General features: G+C 38.7%; 1 protein-coding gene and 1 pseudogene across 1 annotated transcript; one reads left to right on the forward strand and one right to left on the reverse strand.

Moving 5' to 3' along the window:
* The first annotated feature begins 54 nt into the window (after positions 1–54).
* LOC148564523 (uncharacterized) lies at positions 55–939 on the forward strand. The gene is made up of 2 exons (XM_088487050.1): positions 55–317; positions 393–939. Exons 1-2 carry the CDS (start codon positions 55–57, stop codon positions 937–939), a joined length of 810 nt encoding a protein of 269 aa, XP_088343176.1.
* A 379-nt stretch (positions 940–1,318) lies between these two features.
* Positions 1,319–1,700, reverse strand: LOC148564524 (uncharacterized; annotated as a pseudogene).
* Between the last annotated feature and the right edge of the window lie 22,423 nt (positions 1,701–24,123).

Genomic DNA, 24,123 nt, shown 5'->3' on the forward strand with positions numbered 1-24,123 from the left:
TGGGAAGAGTCGTATGCCGAGTTACCACGTTGGATGCTAGGGGTACAGTCGACCATGGCTGGGATAGTCACTGTGTTGAAGACCTCTCCTGTTCGACTTGGGGATCAGGTCGATGAGTCAACGGTGTACTTTCATCGCCTTTTTTGGACATTTCCACCCTGCATCGAGGCCTTCCGGCATTGCAAGCCCCTCGTGAGTATTGACAGTACCCACCTATATGGCAAGTATGGAGGCACGTTACTATTGGTGATAGCGCAGGATGGGAACTCGAACATCCTCCCGATAGCCTTCGCCCTTGTGGAGGGAGAAAATGCGGAGTCATGATCATTCTTCTTGTCCAACCTACGAGCGTATGTGACACCACAGGAGGGTATCTTTGTTATCTTTGACAGACATAATGGCATCAAGGCTGCACTTGAGGCCCCTGAGAATGGTTGGCTGCCTCCACGTGCTTTTCGAGCATACTGTATTCGTCATGTGGCAGCGAATTTTAGCCTTAGCTTCAAAGGTAAAGATGCAAGGAGGATGCTGGTGAATGCTGCCTATGCAAAAACTGAAGCAGAGTTTTATTACTGGTTTGACATCATACGGACTAAGAATCCGGCCATGTGTGACTGGGCCAACCGGATGGAGTATGACAAGTGGACCCAACACGAGGATAGCGGTAGACGGTTTGGGCACATGACAACCAACACTAGTGAATGTGTGAATTCCGTGTTAAAGGGAACTCGCAACCTCTCGGTCACTTCGTTAGTTAAGTCAACTTACGGGAGGCTTGCTGAGCTATTCGTGGTCCGCGAACTGACGGCAGAGGCACAACTTGGATCTAGGCATGAATTTTGTCAGGCATTGGTGAAGGCTATTGATCGGAACATAAGAGAACCACCCGAAGCGCTGTGGCCTCTGCCGTTAGCCTGGTCATACACGGAGGAACTGTGACCAGCGAACACGTACTGCTGTCGGGGATGGTTAGATATTATGACGTTTATGATCTCGTTGTTGTTGTCTAAGTTGTATTAGAAATTCTTAATTTGAGTAATGTTAGGTATTGAGTCAATGAATGTCATTCCTTTGTTCAGTGTATTAAGTTCGTCTGTTTAACTCCTTTTATTTTAGATGTTTAATTGAAACACGTTGGTATGCTTATGAATGCGTGTAATAGTTGTGACAAGTTACCTCGTAACCGTAGATCCTAAAACATATATAAGACACATACATATCAAATAATATACAACAACAGTCTGAAACATAAAACCCTAAAGATGATGCTAAGAAGATAATCAAAATAGTTCCCACCATATGTAAAAACAACACATAACTAATCAGAATCCTCGATGGTGTCATTATCATCATCGTCGAAATGACCAAGCAGGTGACCTCCGGTGCTACACAAAGGAGGACGCCGCATCCTCCTCGGTCGCTGAACCACCTCTGCTGTGGATGTCTGTGGTGGAACGGCGGTGAATGCTGATGCTGGAGTCACTCCTAACGCGAACCATGGGTCAGATGGAGAAGCTGCAGGCTCCTTGAGGTCAACCGGCAACTGAGGCTGAACATCGTGACTCGGTGGCTGGTACTCGGCAAACTGAGAATGAACCTCAGGCATCTGTGGCCTATAATGGGTCGCATCGTCGTCTCTCAGCATGTCTGCTATATCCCTAAAGAACTCTTGACTGACTAATAGGATCGTCGATGTCCATGCCGATGGCCGCGGTAGTAAAGTCAGCGAATCCCTGTGGCCCGACACTCTCAAACAGCTGAGAGCTACCCTCTACATCGTAGGTGGGCTGATCCATCCCTGTGTCCAAACCTCTAACATCCTCATGAACTGTGTGCTGAGCACTATCATCCTCAGTGAATGGTCCTCTACCTCGAGCCCGTCCACGACCATCCCGCCCACCCTACCGTTTGGCTCTACGTGGAGGAACACGATGATCCACAACACCTCGATCATCAGCACCACCTAGGTCCTCATCCAAACGGTCGTCGAGCCATCGCCACTCTCGATCGGTGGTACGTGTGCCTATACACTGATGCCGATCCACTCGCCTGTTGTTCGGTCTGTCAGGAACCTGCACCCTGGGAGGTGCCTGCGACGATCCTCTGTGATGAGCCTCCTCGGTCAAAACAATCGGTCTAGAATTATGAAATACAACATCTGGGGATAGGAATCTGTGGGCCACACGGCACCACCAGTCCAAGTACTCAGCTGATGGACTGGGGTTAGCTACTCGATCGACCGGTATAACTGAATCAACCCAGTTCTCCCAATGCAAATGCCACTCCTGATAATATCTAGGGAACCATCGATCTCCACCCCTTTCATCCTTCGCATGGAGCCAATCTATGTTCAGAGCCAACTGAGGGAGATGCTGAACACCCCCGAACTGCGATACCATCCTATCCACCTGATGCCACTCAATCACAGCAAAATATATCAGGCTAGTGACCGTCGTCCATAGCCTACGGTGCTCTTCAACTAGTATCTCCGGATGAACAACAGCAGCAACCTTGGGAGAAGAATAAGGATCCTACACAAACTGTATTGGAGAAGGTAATGTTAGGTAAGACCATAAGAGTAAACATGAACGACTACTTGTAAGAGAAATAACTAAACGACTCACATCGCGGACACGCAATCTATCCAAAGAAAGGCGTGCTGACAGCACTCTTTGATCCTCTGCATCGTTTCTCGGTAGATATGTAGCCCACCTTCAAGTTTCATTGAAAGCATGTCATAACGCACAACAACACATGAAGTTGAACAAGTTATGGACCGAAAATAATAAACCGTACCTGGATGCAAGCAGAAACCCAAACACATCAAAACCACTAGGTCTCAAACTGGGAAACTTCCAGAAAATCCAAGACTGTAGAAGCTGTAGTAGCCCGGCCAAGTTAACAACGTTTCTGTTTGTCCCACGACAAAGACATCTATACAACCAGGCCAGTGCAGCCGAGCCCCAGCTATATCTACCCAAGTCGTCCATCGATGCCAAATAAGGCAACCAGCGAAGGTGAACCCGGTTTGTGTTCTTGTCCGCAAACAGTTGAGAGGACAACAACATCAGAATATAAGCACGCGCGTATATACGCTCGGTCTCTTCATTCACGTCTGCTTGGAGAACCCAAAACCTCTCATGGAACCATGTGTAGCACACCGTCATCAGCTTGACTTTATTCTGCGGCGGTAACTCGCCAAACAACTCACAAAACCACACCCATGCTGGTCTTTCGTTCTCCATCAGATTCTCAAAGTCAGTTACGCACCCACTGACGGCCTCCCCATCAATGGGCAAACCCAGCTGATATGCCACATCTTGCAAAGTGATGGTGCACTACCCAAACGGCATGTGAAAGATGTGGGTTTCAGGATGCCGCCTCTCAACGAATGCACTAAGTAGAGGCTCATCAACCCAGAACCACTGACTGTTCAGCCTAGCGAGGTGATACAAGCTAGTGATCTCCAGATACAGTATAATCCGGTCGTGTAAAGGCATATTCTGTTGTCTCCTGACACCGCTAATAACCCTAGTAGGCTGCAACATGTGGGTAAGAAAATCCTTAACATACGACCAATACTAATAACAGCAAATATAATTTAAAAAAATTATTATACACCCACATTGGTTTTCTATTTTCTCTAATGATAGTAATAACAATAATTAAAAAAATAACAATAATAATAACGACAATAACAACAGTTACTAACAAGGATAACAATAACATCAATATGAATAATAATAACAGTAACACTAACACTAATAATAACAACAACAACAATAATAAAAACAATAACAATAATAACAATACCAACAAGAATAATTGTACTAACAATAACAATAATAATAATACTAACAACTCCCAATACTAATAAAAATAAAATTAATAATAATAACAATTATCATAATAGTAATAATAACGGCTAATAATAATACTACTACTAGCATCTCAGAATAATAATAATAATAATAATAATAATAATAATAATAATAATAATAATAATAATAATAATAATAACTAACTAACTAACTAACCTCTTGTTCGATGTATCCAGCCACGTGCGCAACGCCATTTAGTCGGTACATGCGAGCTTCGTCCTCCATGGCTCCACCCCCCAAATGGCACCAAAACCTTAAAGCCTCTCCCTCAAACTCTCTCAACCTCCCAGCTTCAACAAAATTTGGTTTGGCATAAATGATAACCGTGACGACTATCCACGAATTATGTATTTATACTACTCTAAGCATAAACCGTTGTAGCCAACAGGATTTTATGCTCACAGCTTTTTCTTCATAAACCGTGGTGACCAAGCACGGTTTCTAGGTAGCGATTTTCCTTCATAATCCGTGGTGAGTAGTCATGGTTTATGCTCAAAGTTTCCTAAGTGAAAACCGTCCAAGCCTCCCACGGTTTATGCACAAATTAGAAACCGTGGTTAGCTCCCACGGTTTACATAGTAAACAAAAAAGAACACTCACGTAAAGACTTTGCAAATGTTGCATTCAGGTAAAGCTTTCTCTCTTTTATTTTATATAGTACATTGCCCATAAAATAATGTGATTCTAGTCATTTTACAAATATTTCATGATAAGTAAAAATCTTTAATAATAAAATTATCAAAAAATAAATTTATTTAGAACCAAAGTAATGTGATTAAGTGTAATTTACTTAAATGTGATTAAAAAATAATTGAATAATTATGTACAGTAAAAGATTGATATTAATGAAGGATAAAATTAAAATTTATTTCTATGTATCGTTTTTGTCACCAACATTTTCATCCTATTTAAGTCCCTAATGTTTCAAAATCGTCTCAATTTTGTCCCGCTATCAATTCCATTAATAGATTCTTAACGGCAGAACAAAATTGAGTCAATTTTAAAACGTTAGGGACTTAAATAGGACGATTCAAACGTTAGGGACAACTTTAAAACTTACCTCAAACGTTAGGGACAAGAATGATACTTTACTCTTTCCTAAATTTATTTCTTCAATTAAAATAAGTTATGTATTTATATATTAATTGATACTAATTAACAAATGATAGTGTATAGTTTATGTTGCGTTATGCCATGTTATCTTATATTCTTATAATTCATTTTGACAAATTTTTTATACTTTCTTATTTGTTAATATATAAATATATCTAATAATATATATGTTCATACTCTGACTCAAAAACTCAAAGTCAGGACTAAAATGAATAAAGTCTATTCAACAATTTATAGGACAAGAGTCCAGATCCACGCCACAATCTACTCGACCTCACAAAGGTCAGGCACAACAGCATGAGTTCATCTCGACTTGTTTAAATAAACAACCAACTCCTATAATCTCTTCTACTAATTTAAGAAGGAGATCTCAACAACCTCCCTAACAAAAGAGAGTAATTACCCACCATCAAAGGTGGAATCACCCTATAAATGGTTACTGGCTCACCGCCTACGACTATAAAAAGGATTTTTCGCATAACTATCGGCAAGTGCACCGGATCGCATCAAGTAATACCACGGTGAGTGGGTCATCGTTCTCACGAGGATTAAGAAATTAAACAAGCAATGATTGATTGAGTATTCTAGTCAGACAATTCACAATTTGATGAGGAACAATTGATAATATAAGTATAAAATTTAAATGACTTGAGCAATAAGTAAATGGAAGTAATAAATGACTTGAAAGTAAAGAATGTAAATTTAAATTACTGAAAATTTAAAATGCTAGAATGTAAATGCTGGAAAAGTAAATTGCAAGAAGAGTAAATTGCAAGAATGTAGAAGAAGTAATCTAAATAAACATTAATTGAAAGCAATTAATAAAGGAAATAAGAGAATAAGGAAATATCATTAGAGTACAGAGATATTGAATTCTCTGGATCAATTGGTATTTATCTCAATCTTCAATCATACAATCATTGATCTCTTGACAAATCATATTCCTTAGTAATTCAATCTCTCTTAACTTGATCAATTGCCAATTCTTTGATCTAGTTGTTCATGAGAAGAGATGAAGATTGGTCTCTAATTTAGAGCCACACAATTTCATGAATCAAGATATGGGTTGATTAAATGTCACGTTATCAATCCCAAACCCAAATTCACAAGAATTGGAAGAAAGATCTTCAAGCACAATTCATATGATCCCTTTTCCAAGTTCTCATGGAATTTAAGTTAGATTCAAAATTTTTTCCAAGACATTTGAATCCTTGAAATGAAGAACGAAGATTCTTTCTAAAGAAACAAATGAAAGATAAATTGAAGATGAAGAGTAAATCACAATTGATTCATTAAATTCAAAAAAGCTTCTTTCCCCAATGAAAGGAGAATTAGCCACTCATGGCTTACAAAAAATGAAATGAAAGAAGTGGGATAAAGTGAGCAGAAGAGGTCCCATGAGAAGTCCTCTCATCCTCTATTTATATCCTATTCTAAATGCCAATTCAAATTAAATTCAGATTATATTATTTTCAACTAAATTGAGATTGATTTCGTGGGCTTGAAAACTTGGACAAATTGAGTAATGAATGAGAAATTGGAACACTGGAGGTTGGACGTGGAGAAGCATGCAAACCACATTGGACGCCACACTTTTTCTTCAAGGAATGTCCCAAATTGGCTTTTATTTTGCTTTGTCGTGCCATGCCAAATGAAAGACGTGGGACACCTGCAACTATGCTTCAATTCTTGGCTCAAAATATGCTTTGTTTTGCTTCAGCATAGGACGTCACAAAATTGGCGTGGGACGTGAAACGGGGGTCATGCATACGCATGACCGATTTTGCTTATTTCACCACTTGCGCATACGCATGAGGCATGCGTACGTGCAACACCCCTTTTCGTGCCAAAACGTGCGTACACATGCCGTTGGATGCCACTTCCACCATGTTGGACGGCAAAGCTTCCAGGCTCAATTTCGGTTTTGGAAAAGTGTATCCTAAGCCTTCAAAGTGTGTCCTTCGTTCCAAAGCGTGTCCTTGGCTTCCTCCTTTGTTCTTTTGATCCTTATTTCATTTCCTACACTTATCAAAGCACAAAATAACTCCAAGAAGCATTGATCAAAACACCAATAAATCTCAATAAAAAAAAGGAAAATCTCAAACTTTATTCAAGAAAAGAAACACGAAGAATATTGATTAAAAGCATGAAAATCTTAATGAAAATACTAGATCACTACCTTTACTTAAAGAAATAATAACTAAAAATAATTAAAAATGCGCATGCATCATAACACCAAACTTAACATCTTGCTTGTCCCCAAGCAAGAAAAGAATTATGCACAAAGGGTTCTCTTGATTGGAGCGGGTTGAAGAATAGCTTGTGATGTCTTAATGGGTGAAGTGATTAAGTGACTGTGGGGTGAACTGATGAAATAATAATATAATATTTCTAAAAGAATAATAATATCTGAATATTATATTAATATATATATTTTTTTCAAAATTCAAAACTGGCTCGTCAAAACAAGTCTAACTATGAAAATTAGAATTTTGAGAGCCGGACCCAAAGTGGCTCAAAAATGCAGGTTTCTATGACTCAGGCGACATGCCTACTTATATTAGGAAAGATGTCTGGTGTAGTCAGCTGCTAACTCAGTAGCTTGATGACACAGCACCTGTGCAGCAGAGGTGCTTATGTAATAAAATCTCTAAAAATTCCATAAAACTTTCGTTTGATCCCGAAAAAGCGCCTTTCGGGGATAGGCCGTTACAGGCGCCATCCCGATACTTTGCTGGTAACTATTATTGTACATGAATTCAATCAAGGGCAGATACTTGTCCCAGTTCCCTTGAAATTCCATTACACAAGATCTAAACATATCTTATAAAGTCTAGAGTGTCCGCTCTGACTGCCTGTCTATCTGAGAGTGACACATTGTACTCATGTGCAATTTTATTCCAAATGCCTTCTGAAAAGCTCCCCAGAACCTAGATGTAAACCTTTGATCCCGATCAGAAATAATTGATGAAGGTACCCCATGCAGTCGTACTATCTCTTCAATATACAATCGGGCAAGTTTTTCCAAAGTATAATCAACTCGGTTGGAAGAAAATATGCTGACTTGGTTAATCTGTCCACTATTATCCAAGAAACACCTAAACTCTTCCGACTCAAAGTGTCTGCAACTACGTTCGCTTTTTCAAGATGATAACTCAGCTTAAACTCATAGTCTTTTAACAACTCCATCCATTACCTCTGTCTCATGTTGAGGTCCTTCTGATCAAAGATGTACTTTAAACTCTTCTGATAAAAGAAAACTTCAAACTGTGCTCTATACAGATAATGCCTTCATATCTTGAGTGCAAAAACCTCCGCAGCTAATTCCAAGTCATGCATCAGGTAATTCCTCTCATGTGGTCTCAGCTGGTGTGAAGCATAAGCTACCATGTTCTTATGTTCCATCAGCACAAATCCTAAACCTTTAAAAGAAGAATCACAATAAACTTCAAAATATTTTGTGGATCTGGTAATGCTAAAACTGGTGCTGTCGTCAGCTTCTCCTTTAGAGTCTTAAAACTCTTCCCAAATTCCTCTGTCTACTTGAATGGAACTTTCTTTCGGGTAAGTCGTGTCAAAGGCAAGGCTATCTACGAAAATCCTCTAATGAACCGTTAGTAGTATCCAACCAATCTCAGAAAACTCCAAACTTCAATAACTGTTTCAATCTGTGAGGGATTTACTGCTATTCCTCCATGTGAAATCACATGTCCTAAAAATGCCACTTTGATTGCCCAAAACTCAAACTTCGATAACTTTGCATACAGCTTTCGTATCCTTAATATTTGCAGTACAATCCTCAAATGCTCTTCATGTTCCTCTTCTTTCTTAGAATAGATGGGAATCCCATCTATAAAGACTACCATTAACTAATCTAGATACGAACAAAAGATAATGGTTCATATAGTCCATAAATACCGCAGGAGGATTAGTCGGTCCAAAAGTTATAACTGTATACTCATAATGTCCGTATTTGGTCCTAAATGCAGTATTCGGTATATCTGCCTCTTTTACCGGAATATGGTGATAATCTCATTGCAAATCAATCTTAAAAAATACTGCCACGCCTTTCAGTTGATCCATCAGATCGTATATCCAAGGAAGTGGATACTTTATTCTTAATAATGACTTTAATCAACTACTGATAATTTATGCACAACCTCATTTCTCCATTCTTCTTTTTACCAATAGTACTGGAGCTCCCCACAGTGATGCACTTGGACGAGTAAACGTCTTCCCAAGTAGCTCATCTAACTGCTTCTTTAGTTCTGCTAGTTCCAGTGGTGACATCCGATAAGGTGCTATCGAATCAATGCTGAACTCTGTCTCGCTGAGGAAGAAACTCAGGTACATCTTCCAAGAAGATGTCCAGAAACTCTCTTACCACTCGAATCCATTTCAACCTTGGTTCACGACTACTTGAGCTAGCTGTTAATAGAACGTACCCCTCACTCTCACTCCCATTAAAGGTGACTCTTAAATAATTTAAATAAAAAACATTAGATAATACTAGTCCAATATGCACGTCATCAGGTAGAATAATTTTAGTTTCCTTAAAGCAGTCAAGAAAAACATGATTCTTGGGTAGCCAATCTAACCCTGAGATAATATCTAGACCATGCAAAGGCAAACAGACCAAATCATTTATAAAGGTTCTACCCTTGAATCAAATGTTAAATGTTGGCATACTAAGCTAATCAAGGTATTTTGAGATGTAGGTGTATGAACAACTAGATCAAAATTCAACTTTGAGAAATCCAATCCCAACTCACGTGCAACAATTAAAGAGGTAAAGGAATGCAATGCACCTGAGTCATACAGTACAATTAGGAAACGAGTCTTGACATAAAACTGACAGTGGATCAGGGAGTCTTAGTACACAGCATCATCAGTAGTCAGGGAAAATACCCGTCCTTATTACTGGGATCTAGCTGGTTCCTGAGTAAACTTTTTCAGATAATTTTTCTCTATATGCCCAAGTTCACTGCAATTTTAGCAGACATTTAATCCAAATTGACAAAGCCTACCAGGATGATCCATCTTCCAACGATCTATTTCTTTCCAGCCATCCTGATGAAGAGATCGGTCCTTTCCTTATGGCACCGATATCTCACATAGCCATAGCCATGGAGATCATAATAGCTATAAAGATAGTTGTGCCTCATATGATTCATCCTCTCAAATTCCTTACTCAATTTCTATGCCTATTCACAACCATTGAGGTCTTATCCGCACCAAACAATCAACATTATGGTGACCAGTCTTAATATCTCAAGTTAAGCACGACATTCCCAAAATAAGCATTCATAGACATTCATGCCAAATGTATCTCAAAGATACCTTGACAACATGAGACACACAAGCAGAGCATGCAGTAAAGCATGATTCAGTCCATTTTCCAGGCTCTAATAGGAATGAACTACTCTGATACCAATTGTAACGATTCAATTTCCAGTATGTCATGATCATACCAAAAACTAAGTGTTACCAACTTGTTTCCTAGATATAACTATTATTTAATAGTAAGCCTGTAACCTTGTTAGTGCGTAATCGATTTTTCAAAAAATCCTTTTCTTATACAAAAGGATACGTAAAACTAAATCAACATATATGAACAACAGTATAGAAAATAAAATACAAGAATAAGCAAGGTAGTCACAAAGACGTCATCAAAAAGAGGTCAGTTAATACATGCATTATCCAAAATATATACATATATAAACACTTGACATTTCAGAGCTTGGCCCATAGAAGAACCCGTAGTCTGGCTCCCTGAACTAACCCAGAAAATCTAACAAAATACTAGTCTTTCTATGGGTCTAACAAAAAGTGAGAGTCTAAACCCAAAATACTGGTGCTAAGCTTAAGCGCCGTCAACACGAGCTGCCAACTCTAGCTTTCCATGGTCAAGCCTCACTACCAGAAGATATGATCTCTGTCATCTCTGGGTCCTCCTTAGGGTCTTCATCATCATCAAAAATCATGATAATCTCCTGAGAACTCCTGGTATCACTACTAATTTCTAGGCATGTAGGTCTGATCGAGAACACAGGTCCATTCATATCGATCGAAAATACAGGTCCGATCGTAGGTATCTAATATAATCCTTCTGCTGGAGAACCTAATTGATCCCCTGCCTGTGCACCGAAGAAACGTGACATTATAGGCTCAGGAATTTCCTGATCCACTGGTTGTGCTAGAACATGATGTCCAAGTCCTTCCGAGAAAAGATGGTGGTATGCGTCTGGATGAAGCCACGATAGGAAAAACTCATACGGTGTGTCCAGGTAGAAGTTTGGGGAATCGATAGGGTGCTAAAAAAGATGCTCGCATAACACATATAAGCGTACTCGAGGCTCTACAGCTACGATACGCCAGGTCCTCGTAGATATACGGGTAATCAAGCTCATAGAAGATCACTCTTGTCTCCATATAAAGGAAGGGAAAAAAGGGAGTAAGAACTGGAAAGTCCTTAGTAGAGTTGGGGTAGCTAGTTAGATTCATTTTATTATATACTCAACCAGCAACAATAATCAACACAACACAACCAGCAACAATAATCAACACAACACAACCAGCTAAATGTTTAGAGAACACAGAAATTAAGCACAGCACATACATAAGCACAGACAATGCATTTCACAGAAAATATACGCAAATAATATGATACATGTTTATTCCTAGTGCAGGTAATGAGCTTATCTGTCGGTTTCTACCCGCTCCTGAGTAATCCAACACCTTGGTCAGATATGGCTTTTCCAGAGCTTAGTCAACTAAGCACGTTATGGCATAACCTCTGTAAGAAACCCTTGTCTTACAGGCACAACAATTTTAGTTCCCATGTATGCATGTCATAAACCTCTGTAAGTGAACTTTGACTCATAAGCACAGCGCCTGGCGTACTCATGTATATCTGGAAAAGCAATGTAACCTACGGGTGTCCTCGCGTTACATTTGGCACTACGGCCCAAACAGGGTTGCAACTACTCTCATATGGCAGATAGTCTTTTAGAGTCTTTTTATCTTTGCCATCTACTCTCCAATGGCAGAGATCTGCTCTCGTGTGGCAGATACCCTTTTAGTTAATACATTCTTTTCTTTTTTTTATTATCTGCTCTCCTGTGGCAGAGGTTTGTTAGATTCTTTTGGCCTTTTCTCTCTGCTCTCCTGTGTTAGAGATCTCCTTAATTATTTGCTTTTCTTTCTTCATTCTTTTACTTTCTTGCTTTCAATATCTCATGAAAGGAGAATCATAAGATTCTAAACTTAACTTTGTCTTTCTATTGGTTTTAGGAATTATAATTGTTTTACCTCTCTTTTCTTATTCAATAAAATAATATCTTTAGTAAAACAAAAAATAATTAAATTCGTATGAGTATAATAATAATAATAATAAAAGATTATTAATATTAATATTTTTATTTTGATATAAAAAACTAGTTTATTAAAGAATTATCTTTAAACTTTTAGAAATTTTGTTTTAAATCTCAAACTTTTAAATATTTTACTTTTCAACCCAATATTTTATAAATCACTAATTTTACTTTATATTCTAAAAATAATCCTGAACTTTAATAAACTACTCGTTTTATTCCTAAACTTTTACTTATTACTCAAAATACCCTCAAAACTTATATAATTACTATTTTAAACCCCGATATTTTATCATACATTTTCATACTCTAAAATAATTTAGTGTTGGTGACAAACACTCCTTCACAAAAATGAAACCCTCTCTTGTGATCTTTCAAAATATTACTTGATTTTAAATCCATTTTCGAGCTTTTCAGTTACCGATTTTTCATAGAGTTCACTTTAACCTTCCAAACACCAAATCTTATCAAAATTTTCATTAAATTATACTTGATATCAACCCCAAATTCATCAATAACAACTCATTCATGGGCTGTTCTTGGTGACCGAACCATAAAGCTCATTAATCATCAAAATTTCAACAAAAATCAAGTATAAACTCATTCAACTTCAAGCAATAATCATCAAACCAATAATCACACATCAAGACACATTTAATTATTATCAAATTACCAAACTCTACCTCCGTACAAGAATTACAACAACCAAAGCTCTAGAGAAGGCTTCTGAACAAGAAATTGAAGAAGAAAACGTCAAAAATTAGCTACTCCACCTTGCTCCCACTTGGCCGAACCATGCATGGATGATCAGCGGCGCCACTATTGATTTCTCCCAAACAAAAGTGATGTCAACGTGAAGAGGAGGAAGATATGAACACTTTAATTAAATTAGATTTTTTACGGGAGTTACGAAGCTCAAGAAATCAAGCTCGAAAGGTTACGGTTCCATGGAAGTTCTTGTTCTCTCTTACTCACGACTCTCTCTCTCTCTCTATTTTTTCTTTTAGTTTATTGAATGAGGGAAGAAGAATGAAGTGATGATGATGTGGTGGCAAGGGAGGGGGCGTGTGTCATGACCTCAGACTGTTGAGTCAGCGATTCAAGTTATAAATATCTTAAACGAATATTATGAAAGTAAATATATTAAAACACAAGTAATAATACATATGGGGATAAATATATATATATTACATATAAGAAATAAAAATATATGATAAAGTATTAGCAACTCTAAGTTTATCAAAGAGTACCGATATCGAACTCGATAATAATAATAATAACATATTAACAATATTTTATTATTATTTATTTCATTTTTAAGATTCGGAATCGGCTCGTCAAAATGAAACCAATTACCGAAAAATAAATTTTTGAAAAAATAGCATGTCGATATAAAAACTTAGGGCGTTACACTTGGCCCTCTAATTAAGTTGTTGAGGATTGTTGATGCTAATGAGTAATCTTCATTGTGATACGTGTATAAAGGCATGTAAAGAACAAAAAATGCTATCAACACGATGTTCAAAAATCGAAAAGCTGCTTACAAACTTTATACAAGTATCTTGAAAATATAATAGGATAAGCATTTAAACGCGGTCTCTATGTAGCGGCTTTGACGAACCGGATTTTCTATCGGTAAAGAAATTCACAAATATATTATCGCGTTGCAAGTATAGCTTCTAAACCAACAGAAAATCCTTTTGTGCAAACGTTTTGGTTGTCACTTAAGCAAACCCAATAAAATTGATAACCGAGTATTTAAACCTCGGGTCATCTTCTCAAAGAATTGCAAGGAAGTATGATTTATTATTGGTTATGGAAAAGGTAGAATTTTGGGTTTTGAAAGGTTTGAACAGGGAAAATAAATTGCAGGAATTAAAAGTTAATATCTAATAAAACTCTTGGCAAGGTATGAAAATTGGAAGTCCTATCTTAGTTATCCTTATCAATGGTGATGAGAATTGAGTTTTGATCCCACTTAGTTAACCTTTACTAAAGCAAGGGAAATTCAAGTGGACTAATTAGTTAGATCCTCAAGTCCTAGTCAATTCCTAAGAAAGGACTAGAGTTAGTAGGATTCAATTCAATTAGCAAAAATAACAATTGTCAATAACGATGAGTTTGATAACTCAAGAGTTACCAATTAATCAACCAAAGCCAAAAAGGAAAAATCTAAATTAAACTAAAAGCATTCATATAAATAAAGCAAAGCAAAGTCAAATCTGAATTACCTCAATTTATATTAAATAAAACATTCAAATCTAAATGCGAAGAATTCATAAGCCAAATTGGTAACATGAGTCAGATACGAATAAAAGCATTAGAATAAATAAGAATATAAAAGGAATATTGAACCTGAGAAGAAGTTGAGATAATAAGTTGAAATAATAAGAAATCCTAATTCCTTTAAGAGGAATCCTAATCCTAAATCCTAAGAGAGAGGAGAGAACCTCTCTCTCTAAAAACTACATCTAAATTATGAAAAGTGAATAATGGAGGACTCTCTCATGAATGAATGCATTTCCCCATTTTAAAACCTCTAATTTGTGTTTTCTAGACTTGGATCTGGGCCAAAAGAGTTTCAGAATTTGCTGGGGGCATTTTCGGCAGTTTCTGCACGTGGCGTCTGTCACGCGTCCGCGTGGGTCATGCGGTCGTGTCATCTGGAGTTCTGCTCTTCCACGCGGTCGCGTCGGTCACGCGTACACGTCGTTTGCGTTCTGCTCAAGGCACGCGTTCGCATCAGTCACGCGTTCGCGTCGCTACCTTTTCGCGCTAGGCACGCGGCCGCGTCATCCATGCGTTTGCGTCGCTGCCCTTTTCTTCAAAACTCTATTTTCGTGTTTTCCTTCCAATTTTGTATGTTTTCTTTCTGTCCTCTAAGCCATTCCTGCCTTAGGAGATCTGAAAATACTTAACACACAAATTACGGCATCGAATGGTAATAAAGGGTAATTAAAATTAATATTTTTAAGGCATAGGAAACATGTTTTTCACATATATCACATAATAAGGAAGGGAAAGTAAAACCTTGTAATTTACATGAATAAGTGAGTGAAGGATTGAATAAATCACTTAAAATGAGCACAAAATACATCATAAAATATGGGTTTATCAACCTCCCCACACTTAAACAATAGCATGTCCTCATGCTAAATCTAAGAGAAAGGGTAAAGTTAGAGTGGTGGAATCTCATGCAATGCATTCTATTCTAAATGCAACTACCAAAATGAGTCATGTAATTCTAGTTATTATTCACTTGTATATAAACTTACATGTAGTTAAATTAATTCATATCCTCAAGGAATCATATATGCATAGCCAAACCCTAGATAATGTTAAAGCACTTTTACAATTGAGATGGGTAAAAGTATTTCACAAACTTGCAAGACAATTAACAATTAAGCAGAGATATATGATGATGAGCTCTTGAACCCTCATTGGATTTTGTGTTTACTCTCTAGTCACTCAGTGTTTATTGGGTTAATCACTCTATTCTTTTTTTTTCTATCCTTGCTTTCTAAAACTTTATTCTTCATCTAACCAATCAACAACTATGGAATATAGACATACAAAAATCATGAGGTCTTTTTCAAGGTTGTAATGGGGCCAAGGTAAAGGTAAGGGTATATGTATAAGGCTAAGTGAGCTAATAAAGTGAATCCTTGATTAGTCTAAGATCTCACCTAACATACATACTTTATATAATTTAAAGTTCCTTTACCTATTTATCCAAATTTTCCCACTTTGTATTACAAGCTCATGCATTAATTTTAATTTTAAAATTTTGTCCCATGTGCATTGATTTTTATTTTGCATTTGGGGAATTTTTGTATCCCTTTATTTAAATACTGAAAATATAAAATTATTATATTATTATTATTTTTTTTATTTATGCACATGGTAATTTGGTTATTTTGATTTCACATGAGCATGCTTCCTAAATTTCTGAAATAACTTTATTTAATTCAAATCCCTACTTTGTTTCTATCATCCCATGTTCCCATAAATTTTTTCACACTTAAATTGTACACAATATCTGTCTTAAGCTAACCAAAGATTCAACTTGGGATTTTTATTTTGTTTTTCTGCTTAAGGCTAGTAATGTGGTTATAGAACAAGAGGGGATTAAAAAGCTCAAGGGGGCTAACAAGGGTGATGTAAAAGGTAGGCTAAATTTGGGGTAAGTGAGGAGAAAAATCAAATGATGACCTCAATCATCTCTTGGTATGTATCTATATTCTATATTGGACATATAGATTAAAACAAAGTAAAGAACATTAGAACGAAAAAGAAGGGCAGAACACACAGGAATGAAATTTATGGTTTGAATGTAACCATACAATTAAGCTCAAAACTCACAGGCTGTGTGTTCTCCAGCTCAAAAATCATATATCAGTTATGTATGTCATGCAAGTAGAAATCAAGAGTTCCCATTATTCTCAATGTAATTCTTAGGGTGGCCTTTAAAATCTTAGTGTTCCTCCTTGATGAAATATTGTTAACTAACTAACATGTAATGCTATATATACAAGGTGTGTGGATTGTTTTAATTTACTAAAGTTTCTAGTTTACTCCTTTTTATTTTCAATTAAACCAAACTAATATATGCTAAAAGGTAAACTATACTAATTGATCCACATATTCTATAACTAATAAGTTTAGAATTGCAAACTAAACTAAATGTCTAAAATATAAACTAAAGTGCAAAATGTGGAAATAAAGTAAAAATACAGCAAAAGAATAATGTGCAAGTACTGAAGAATAAAAATAAATATAAAAATACAGAAAAATAAACAAAATAAGATAGAAGAGTCTGTAGTGGTTCACCAAAAAAGATAAGCCAGAGATGGCTACCTCCCCACACTTAAAATATAGCATCGTCCTCGATGCTCACTCAAGCTGGGTGTGAAGAAGTGTCATCACCGGAAGGATGGGCTGCTGGTGTCACTATGGTGGTCTGAGGGTCTGCAGACTGGATAAGTGTAAGAGGATCTGTCTGCTACAGTGGAGGCTCTGACTGTATCAGAATCTTCAGGTCTGTAGCCTGTAGCTGGTGGTGCTCCTCATGATGCGGCGCAACCTGCTCTGGTCCTATCTGCTCAGCCTCTCTCTGTGCATGAGTCTCCTCCTCATGCTCGTCTGCCTCCTCCTCAGATGGCTCTGATGGTGTGTCAGGCTCAGAGGGGATGTCGCCGCCGGATCGGATCATCAACTTAAGGTGCTCATAGCGTCGCTTGTTGCGACGCTCAGATCTCTCATATCACCGTTGGTTGCGGCGCTCCATCTGGTCTAGCCGCTGAAAAAGGTGGTGCATGAGGTGGTAAACGGGCTCTGAGGCAGGTGGAGGTGCAGTGGTGGTAGCTGGTGCAGCAGTGGATGAAGAAGGGGCAGCTGAAGGTGTGGCTGCCTCATCAGAGGCGGTGACGAATGGGGTCTATAACCTAAAGCTTGAAACTTCCTGCTGTGAGGGATAATCTTCTTGCAGTCTGCAGCAGGTGGCTTTTCATCAGCAAGCTCCCAAGGCATGTCAGCTCGACGGCCGAGCTCGGTGATCAGATAAGGGAAAGGGAGAATACCTCTGACATGGACCTTGGCCATATAATACCGGGTGAAACGTGGCAGATACAGGTCCTTACCCTCCATCACACACCAGATGAGGGTGATCATAGCAGCGGGCAGCTCTGTCTCATGAGTTCTCGGCATCACATAGTTGCTCAGAAACTGGTGCCAGAGCCGAGCCTCATCATTCAGGTAAATCAGCTTGATTCCCTTAGGCATTGCTGTGTTCTTTCCCATGACCCATGGGACAGTAGGATCAAGGGCTATTCTCTGCTTGACAGCATCCCAGTCAAATCTCATAAATCGCATATCCTCTTCAGCCTTTTGGTAACCGTTAGGCTGATCTGACTTAGGCTGAAGGTGGAGGATGTCCTCAATAGCTTCCTTAGTGACCAAAATCTGTTTCCCTCTGAGGTGCACTGCATCCAGGGAAGTCTTGAAATAGTTGCAGTAAAACTCTCTGACCCAGGAAGCATTGACCTCTGTCAAGTTTCTCTCCAAGAAGAACCAGCCTCTCTGTTTTATCTGTTCAGAGGTGTACTGTTGTAGTTCTTCTGGAATCTTTAGAGTTCTCTCCAGGTACAAGTTCCTGGAAGTGGCAAACACTGGATACTTAAGCTCACAGTATCTGTTTACAAATTTAATTGGGTCTGTGGTAGTGAGGAGCTGGTCAGCCTTCTCCTACGGGGTAAAGTGCTTTTCCCGCCAGGAGTCATCATGCAAAATGTCCAGGATGGACATAGATGATTCGCCTCTTTTCCTTTTGCCAGTGATTGCTTTGCCTTTTCCTTTGCGTTGAGGGTCAGACATCCTGAAAAGCAGAAATTTCAGGATATAATTGAAGAACAAAAGCAGAAAAACAAGTAGGCAAATAGAATAATAGCAATATAAGCACATAGTGGCAAAAGAGCAAGAGAAGCATGAAATGAGTTGAATATATGTGCAATTTGGATTGAAATCAAGTGAAAAAGTTTGAAAAGAAAAAAAAATGCAATCCAAAAGGAGGGATAAGCGGAATTCAAGTTAAATAGGAAAAACTATGATCATGCCCTGAGTTAAAAAGTTGAAGTAGTTAGGTTAAAAGCAAAAGAGAAGTTAGAAAGTTAAAAGCGGTTAATAGGTGAAAAGGAAGGTAGAAAGTGAAAGCAGTGAGTTAGTAGAAAGAAAGTTAAAGTAAGTGGCATGATTAATGGTTTCCATTGTAACAAGAGATTCAGAAATTTAAAGAACAGTCAACTCATATTCAAGCAAGGATATCAGTTTATTGATGATAATTCATATAGAGACAGGAGTAGCTAAAGCTAAAATGAAATCATCAATAATGCAAGTTATTAACCAGGGAATCGAAAGGAATAAGAATGCGATCCCATGCATTCATGAATTGGTTTGGTTATAGCTAAGTAATGAAAAATGCAAAATTGCCAAAACCAATACATGAATGAAAATGAAACAATTTGCATAAAATTGGGCAGCATTCCGGCTAAAATTGGATGTTCTCGGGTAATAAATAGCAGGAAAAATCAGTTCATATAAATTTAAATAAAGCTGCAAATAGACACAAATAACATGAACATGAAAGAGCAGTGTAACAGCAGCAAGAAACATGGAAGAACAATCTATGAACAATATGATTATCACAGCAAAATTAGAATTGCGAAATAGATAAAACAAGTAGCAAGAACGGCGCAATTATCAGGCCTAAATCCACTAACCACAGCCTAGCTACCTAACCACCTAAAATCCACTACAAACATGCATCTCTAACTATCCTATTCTGAACAAAAATTGAAAGACTAACTAAGGAATCGAAAAGAGGAATCACAGTATGGCGGAACCTGGTGTGTAGAAGTACAAATGTATGGAACAGAGATGAGGGCAGAGAGATGGTGGTGGTGATGCGGCGGCGTTGGGAGGGAGCACGGCGGCGCGGTGGTGGAGCAGGGGCGGGGTGAAGGTTGGGGTTTGGGTTGGAGGAGGTAGGGGGTAAAGGAAGGAGAGGGTGAGGGTTGTGGTAGTGGGAGGCGGAATTAGTGGCGGGGTGGTCGGGGCTGGCCGCGGTGGGGGGGGGCAGTGGTGGTTGAGAGGGGTGGAAGAGAGGGGAGGGAAGAAAGAAGAGAGGGGGAAGGGGTGGTTTTTGGTGGGGATGGCGCAGTGGTCGGCGGTGGGGATGGCGCGGTGGTCGGTGGTGGTGGCTGGAAGTGTTGGTGGTTGGGTGGCGGAGGAGGGAGGGGTTGCAGAGAAGAGAAGGAGAAGGGGGGTATGGGGGGCGCGACGGGTAGGGTTTCGCGTGAAGGGAGTTAGTATTTTTGAATCCACGTGAACGCGTGGAGCACGCGATCGCGTGACTAGGGTGAAATGGGTTCGACGCGGTCGGGCTGGGTAAAGGATGGGTGACGCGGACGCGTGAGGCACGCGACCGCGTCGCTGAAAATTGTGCTAGACGCACACTTCCAGCGTCGTTTCAACGCAACTCTCTGTCTCCATTTAGGGGGCATAATATCCACGTGACGCGGATGCGTCGCTCACGCTTTCGTGTGGGATGAGTGTTTTGCAAGTGACACGTTCGCGTCAGGGACGCGAACGCGTGGGCCGTTTTGTGCTAAACGCACACCAGCCGCACGATTCCAGCCCAACTTTCTGGGCGTTGGATCTTTGCGCCGATTTCCTTCTCACGCCCACGCGTGGCCTGTGCGCTCGCGTGGGGTGATTTTTTTTTAGGCAATTATGCAGTATGCAATATGCAATGCTAATGTAGATGCTATGAATACTTCCAGGTTCAATGAAAATAAAATAGAATAAAAACAAACAAAACGAAATAAAATTGAAAAAGAAACGATCATACAATGGTGGGTTGTCTCCCACCTAGCACTTTTAGTTAAAGTCCTTAAGTTGGACATTTGATGAGCTTCCTGTTATAGTGGCTTGTGCTTAAATTCATCCAGAAATCTCCACCAATGTTTGGAATGCCAACAGCCTCCGGGGTCCCAAACTAGGTATGTAAAGCTTCTGAGCAGCTTCAAACAGATTCTCAAGCTCCCGGGGTGACGAATGTCAGAATAGATTCCAGGATACCAAACTTTGCTTCTAAATCTGCCTTTGTCTTGATCTATATTCTTCCATCCGGGCGGTTTAGGGATTGTATTCTCACCAAGATGACCAAGCGCCTTCCGAGACCCATTCAATTGGACTTGATACCAATCCTTGCACTTCGAATTGAAGCGTGGAACCTTACTGAACCTTGCACACCAGCTCTGAGTACGAGCCATTTCCCGCTTACTCTTAAAGCCGTAGAGAGCTCTAAGCTGGCCATCTGTTTCAAGCAAACCATATTCAAGTGGAAAAATAAAGATAAAGGTTAAGGATTGTACCCACTTGAAGCTTGTATTAGGTGGTAATGGCCTTGGGATAGGTGTTTCCAGTGGTTCTGTAAGCTTTACTCCCTTGTATTCTTCTGTGAATTCCTCCACTTCTTCGCAAGATTCTTCAGCTACAACTGCGTCCTGATCAAAGTCTTCTATGTCTTCTTCGTCACTCAAGTCATACGTTAGAGGTTGAGAGAAATCTACCTCGACATCATCTTCGTATTCACTTAGATAAGGTTCTTCAGGCTCAAGGAGTTCCTTTGCGGATGTAAGTTCATGACTAGGAGAGCTTGATTCATGATTTTCACTGCCTAAGGAATCAATTTCTTGGTCTGTTCCGTCCAATTTTTCACAAGGTATATGCTTTGGAGGTTGTGCACTATCCTCCTTGGCAACAAATTCGAACTTTTCAGCGGAATACTTTGTAGTTCTCGATTCCCATGGAGGTTCAGCATCTCCTAAATCTTCAACCACTTCTTCCTCTACAACTATCATGGCTTCCTCCACTTGTTCCAATACAAAGCCATGCTCCTCATTGTCCACCGAAATTTCTAGTGTCTCTTTCATGCTACGCTCTTCTTTTGATTCTCCACATGTAGCCATGGGAGTACTTTGAGTGCTCAGATGTTGGAAAGCTAATTTATTTAATACCTCGGTTAAGGCAGTAGTGAGTTCCAGTACGTCCCTTTGCATCTTCACTTGTCTTTGAAGAAGAACACGAAGTTTGTCATCCATTGGAGATTGGGGTAGATATAAGGGTTCATTGGTTGGGGGAGAGGGGTTCATAATAAGAATGTGGTGGTTCTTGGGAGTAATTGGATTGGAATTGTGGTGGATAAGGGTCATACGGTGATGAATGGTGAAAAGGAACTTGTGAGTGTGGTGGTTCAAAGCTATGTTGAGAGGATGATCTATAAGCACAGGGTGGGGCTTGTTGGTAATTACAAGAGGGTCCACCATATCTATCAGCTTGGTATGCATTGTAGAGTGATCTTTGCGCATCATATCTTGGAGGGTGTTGTTGCCTAAAGGGTTTATCAGATCCTCTTGGCTCCATCCATCTTTGATTGCTCAGACCTTGATGTATATTCCTTTTATAGCTTCCACTCCTTTCAACAAATTTAGAACCAAACTCAAAGCGAGAGGGGTGAGAATTCATAATAGCTAATAGAAATAAAAGGGGAAAAATAAAAACGAATAAACAAGTAAAAGAAAAATATTTACAATAACCAATAATAAGGCACACATTTGCAATTCCCCGGCAACGGCGCCATTTTGACGAACCGGATTTCCTATCGGTAAAGAAATTCACAAATATATTATCGCGTTGCAAGTATAGCTTCTAAACCAACAGAAAATCCTTTCGTGCAAATGTTTTGGTTTTCACTTAAGCAAACCCAATAAAATTGATAACTGAGTATTTAAACCTCGGGTCGTCTTCTCAAGGAATTGCAAGGAAGTATGATTTATTATTGGTTATGAAAAATGTAGAATTTTGGGTTTTGAATTTGAACAGGGAAAATAAATTGCAGGAATTAACAAATTAATATCTAATAAAACATGAAAATTGGAAGTCCTATCCTAGTTATCCTTATCAATGGTGATGAGAATTGAGTTTTGATCCCACTTAGTTAACCTTTACTAAAGCAAGGGAAAGTCAAGTGGACTAATTAGTTAGATCCTCAAGTCCTAGTCAATTCCTAAGAAAGGACTAGAGTTAGTGGGATTTAATTCAATTAGCAAAAATAACAATTATCAATCACGATGAGTTTGATAACTCAAGAGTTACAAATTAATCAACCAAAGCCAAAAGAGAAAAATCTAAATTAAATTAAAAGCATTCATATAAATAAAGCAAAGCAAAGTCAAATCTGAATTACCTCAATTTATATTAAATAAAACATTCAAATCTAAATGCGAAGAATTCATAAGCCAAATTGGTAACATGAGTCAGATACGAATAAAAGCATTAGAATAAATAAAAATATAAAAGGAATATTGAACCTGAGAAGAAGTTGAAATAATAAGTTGAAATAATAAGAAATCCTAATTCCTTTAAGAGGAATCCTAATCTTAAATCCTAAGAGAGAGGAGAGAACCTCTCTCTCTAAAAACTACATCTAAATTATGAAAAGTGAATAATGGAGGACTCTCTCATGAATGAATGCATTCCCTCACTTTGTAACCTCTAATCTGTGTTTTCTGGACTTGGATCTGGGCCAAAAGAGTTTCAGAATTCGCTAGGGGCGTTTTCTGCAGTTTCTGCACGTGGCGTCTGTCACGCGTCCGCGTGGGTCACGCGGTCGCGTCATCTGGAGTTCTGCTCTTCTACGCGGTCGCGTCAGTCATGCGTATGCATCGTTTGCGTTCTACTCAAGGCATGCGTCCGCGTCAGTCACGCGTTCGCGTCGCTACCTTTTCGCGCTAGGCACGCGGCTGCGTTGTCCATGCGTTCGCGTCGCTGCCCTTTTCTTCAAAACTCCATTTTTGTACTTTCCTTCCAATTTTGTATGTTTCCTTTCTGTCCTCTAAGCCATTCCTGCCTTAGGAGATCTGAAAATACTTAACACACAAATCACGGCATCGAATGGTAATAAAGGGTAATTAAAATTAATATTTTTAAGGCATAGGAAACATGTTTTTCACATATATCACATAATAAGGAAGGAAAAGTAAAACCATGTAATTTACATGAATAAGTGAGTGAAGGATTGAATAAATCACTTAAATTGAGCACAAAATACATCATAAAATATGGGTTTATCAGGCTTACTTTTTGAATCCAATTTTTTTTTACAGTGAGAAATATCCTATATTGAAATCTTTACTTTA

The sequence above is a fragment of the Arachis ipaensis genome, chromosome B5 (assembly GCF_059453495.1).
Source record: "Arachis ipaensis isolate K30076 ecotype BB chromosome B5, ASM5945349v1, whole genome shotgun sequence".
Taxonomy (NCBI): domain Eukaryota; kingdom Viridiplantae; phylum Streptophyta; class Magnoliopsida; order Fabales; family Fabaceae; genus Arachis; species Arachis ipaensis.

What these genes read in the sequence shown, in the direction of transcription:
- LOC148564523 (XM_088487050.1), top strand. Translation starts at nt 55, where the DNA reads ATGGCTGGGATAGTCACTGTGTTGAAGACCTCTCCTGTTCGACTTGGG. An exon ending in GTGGAGGGAGAAAATGCGGA is followed by an intron (nt 318 to 392) that starts GTCATGATCATT and finishes TATCTTTGACAG; the next exon opens with ACATAATGGCATCAAGGCTG.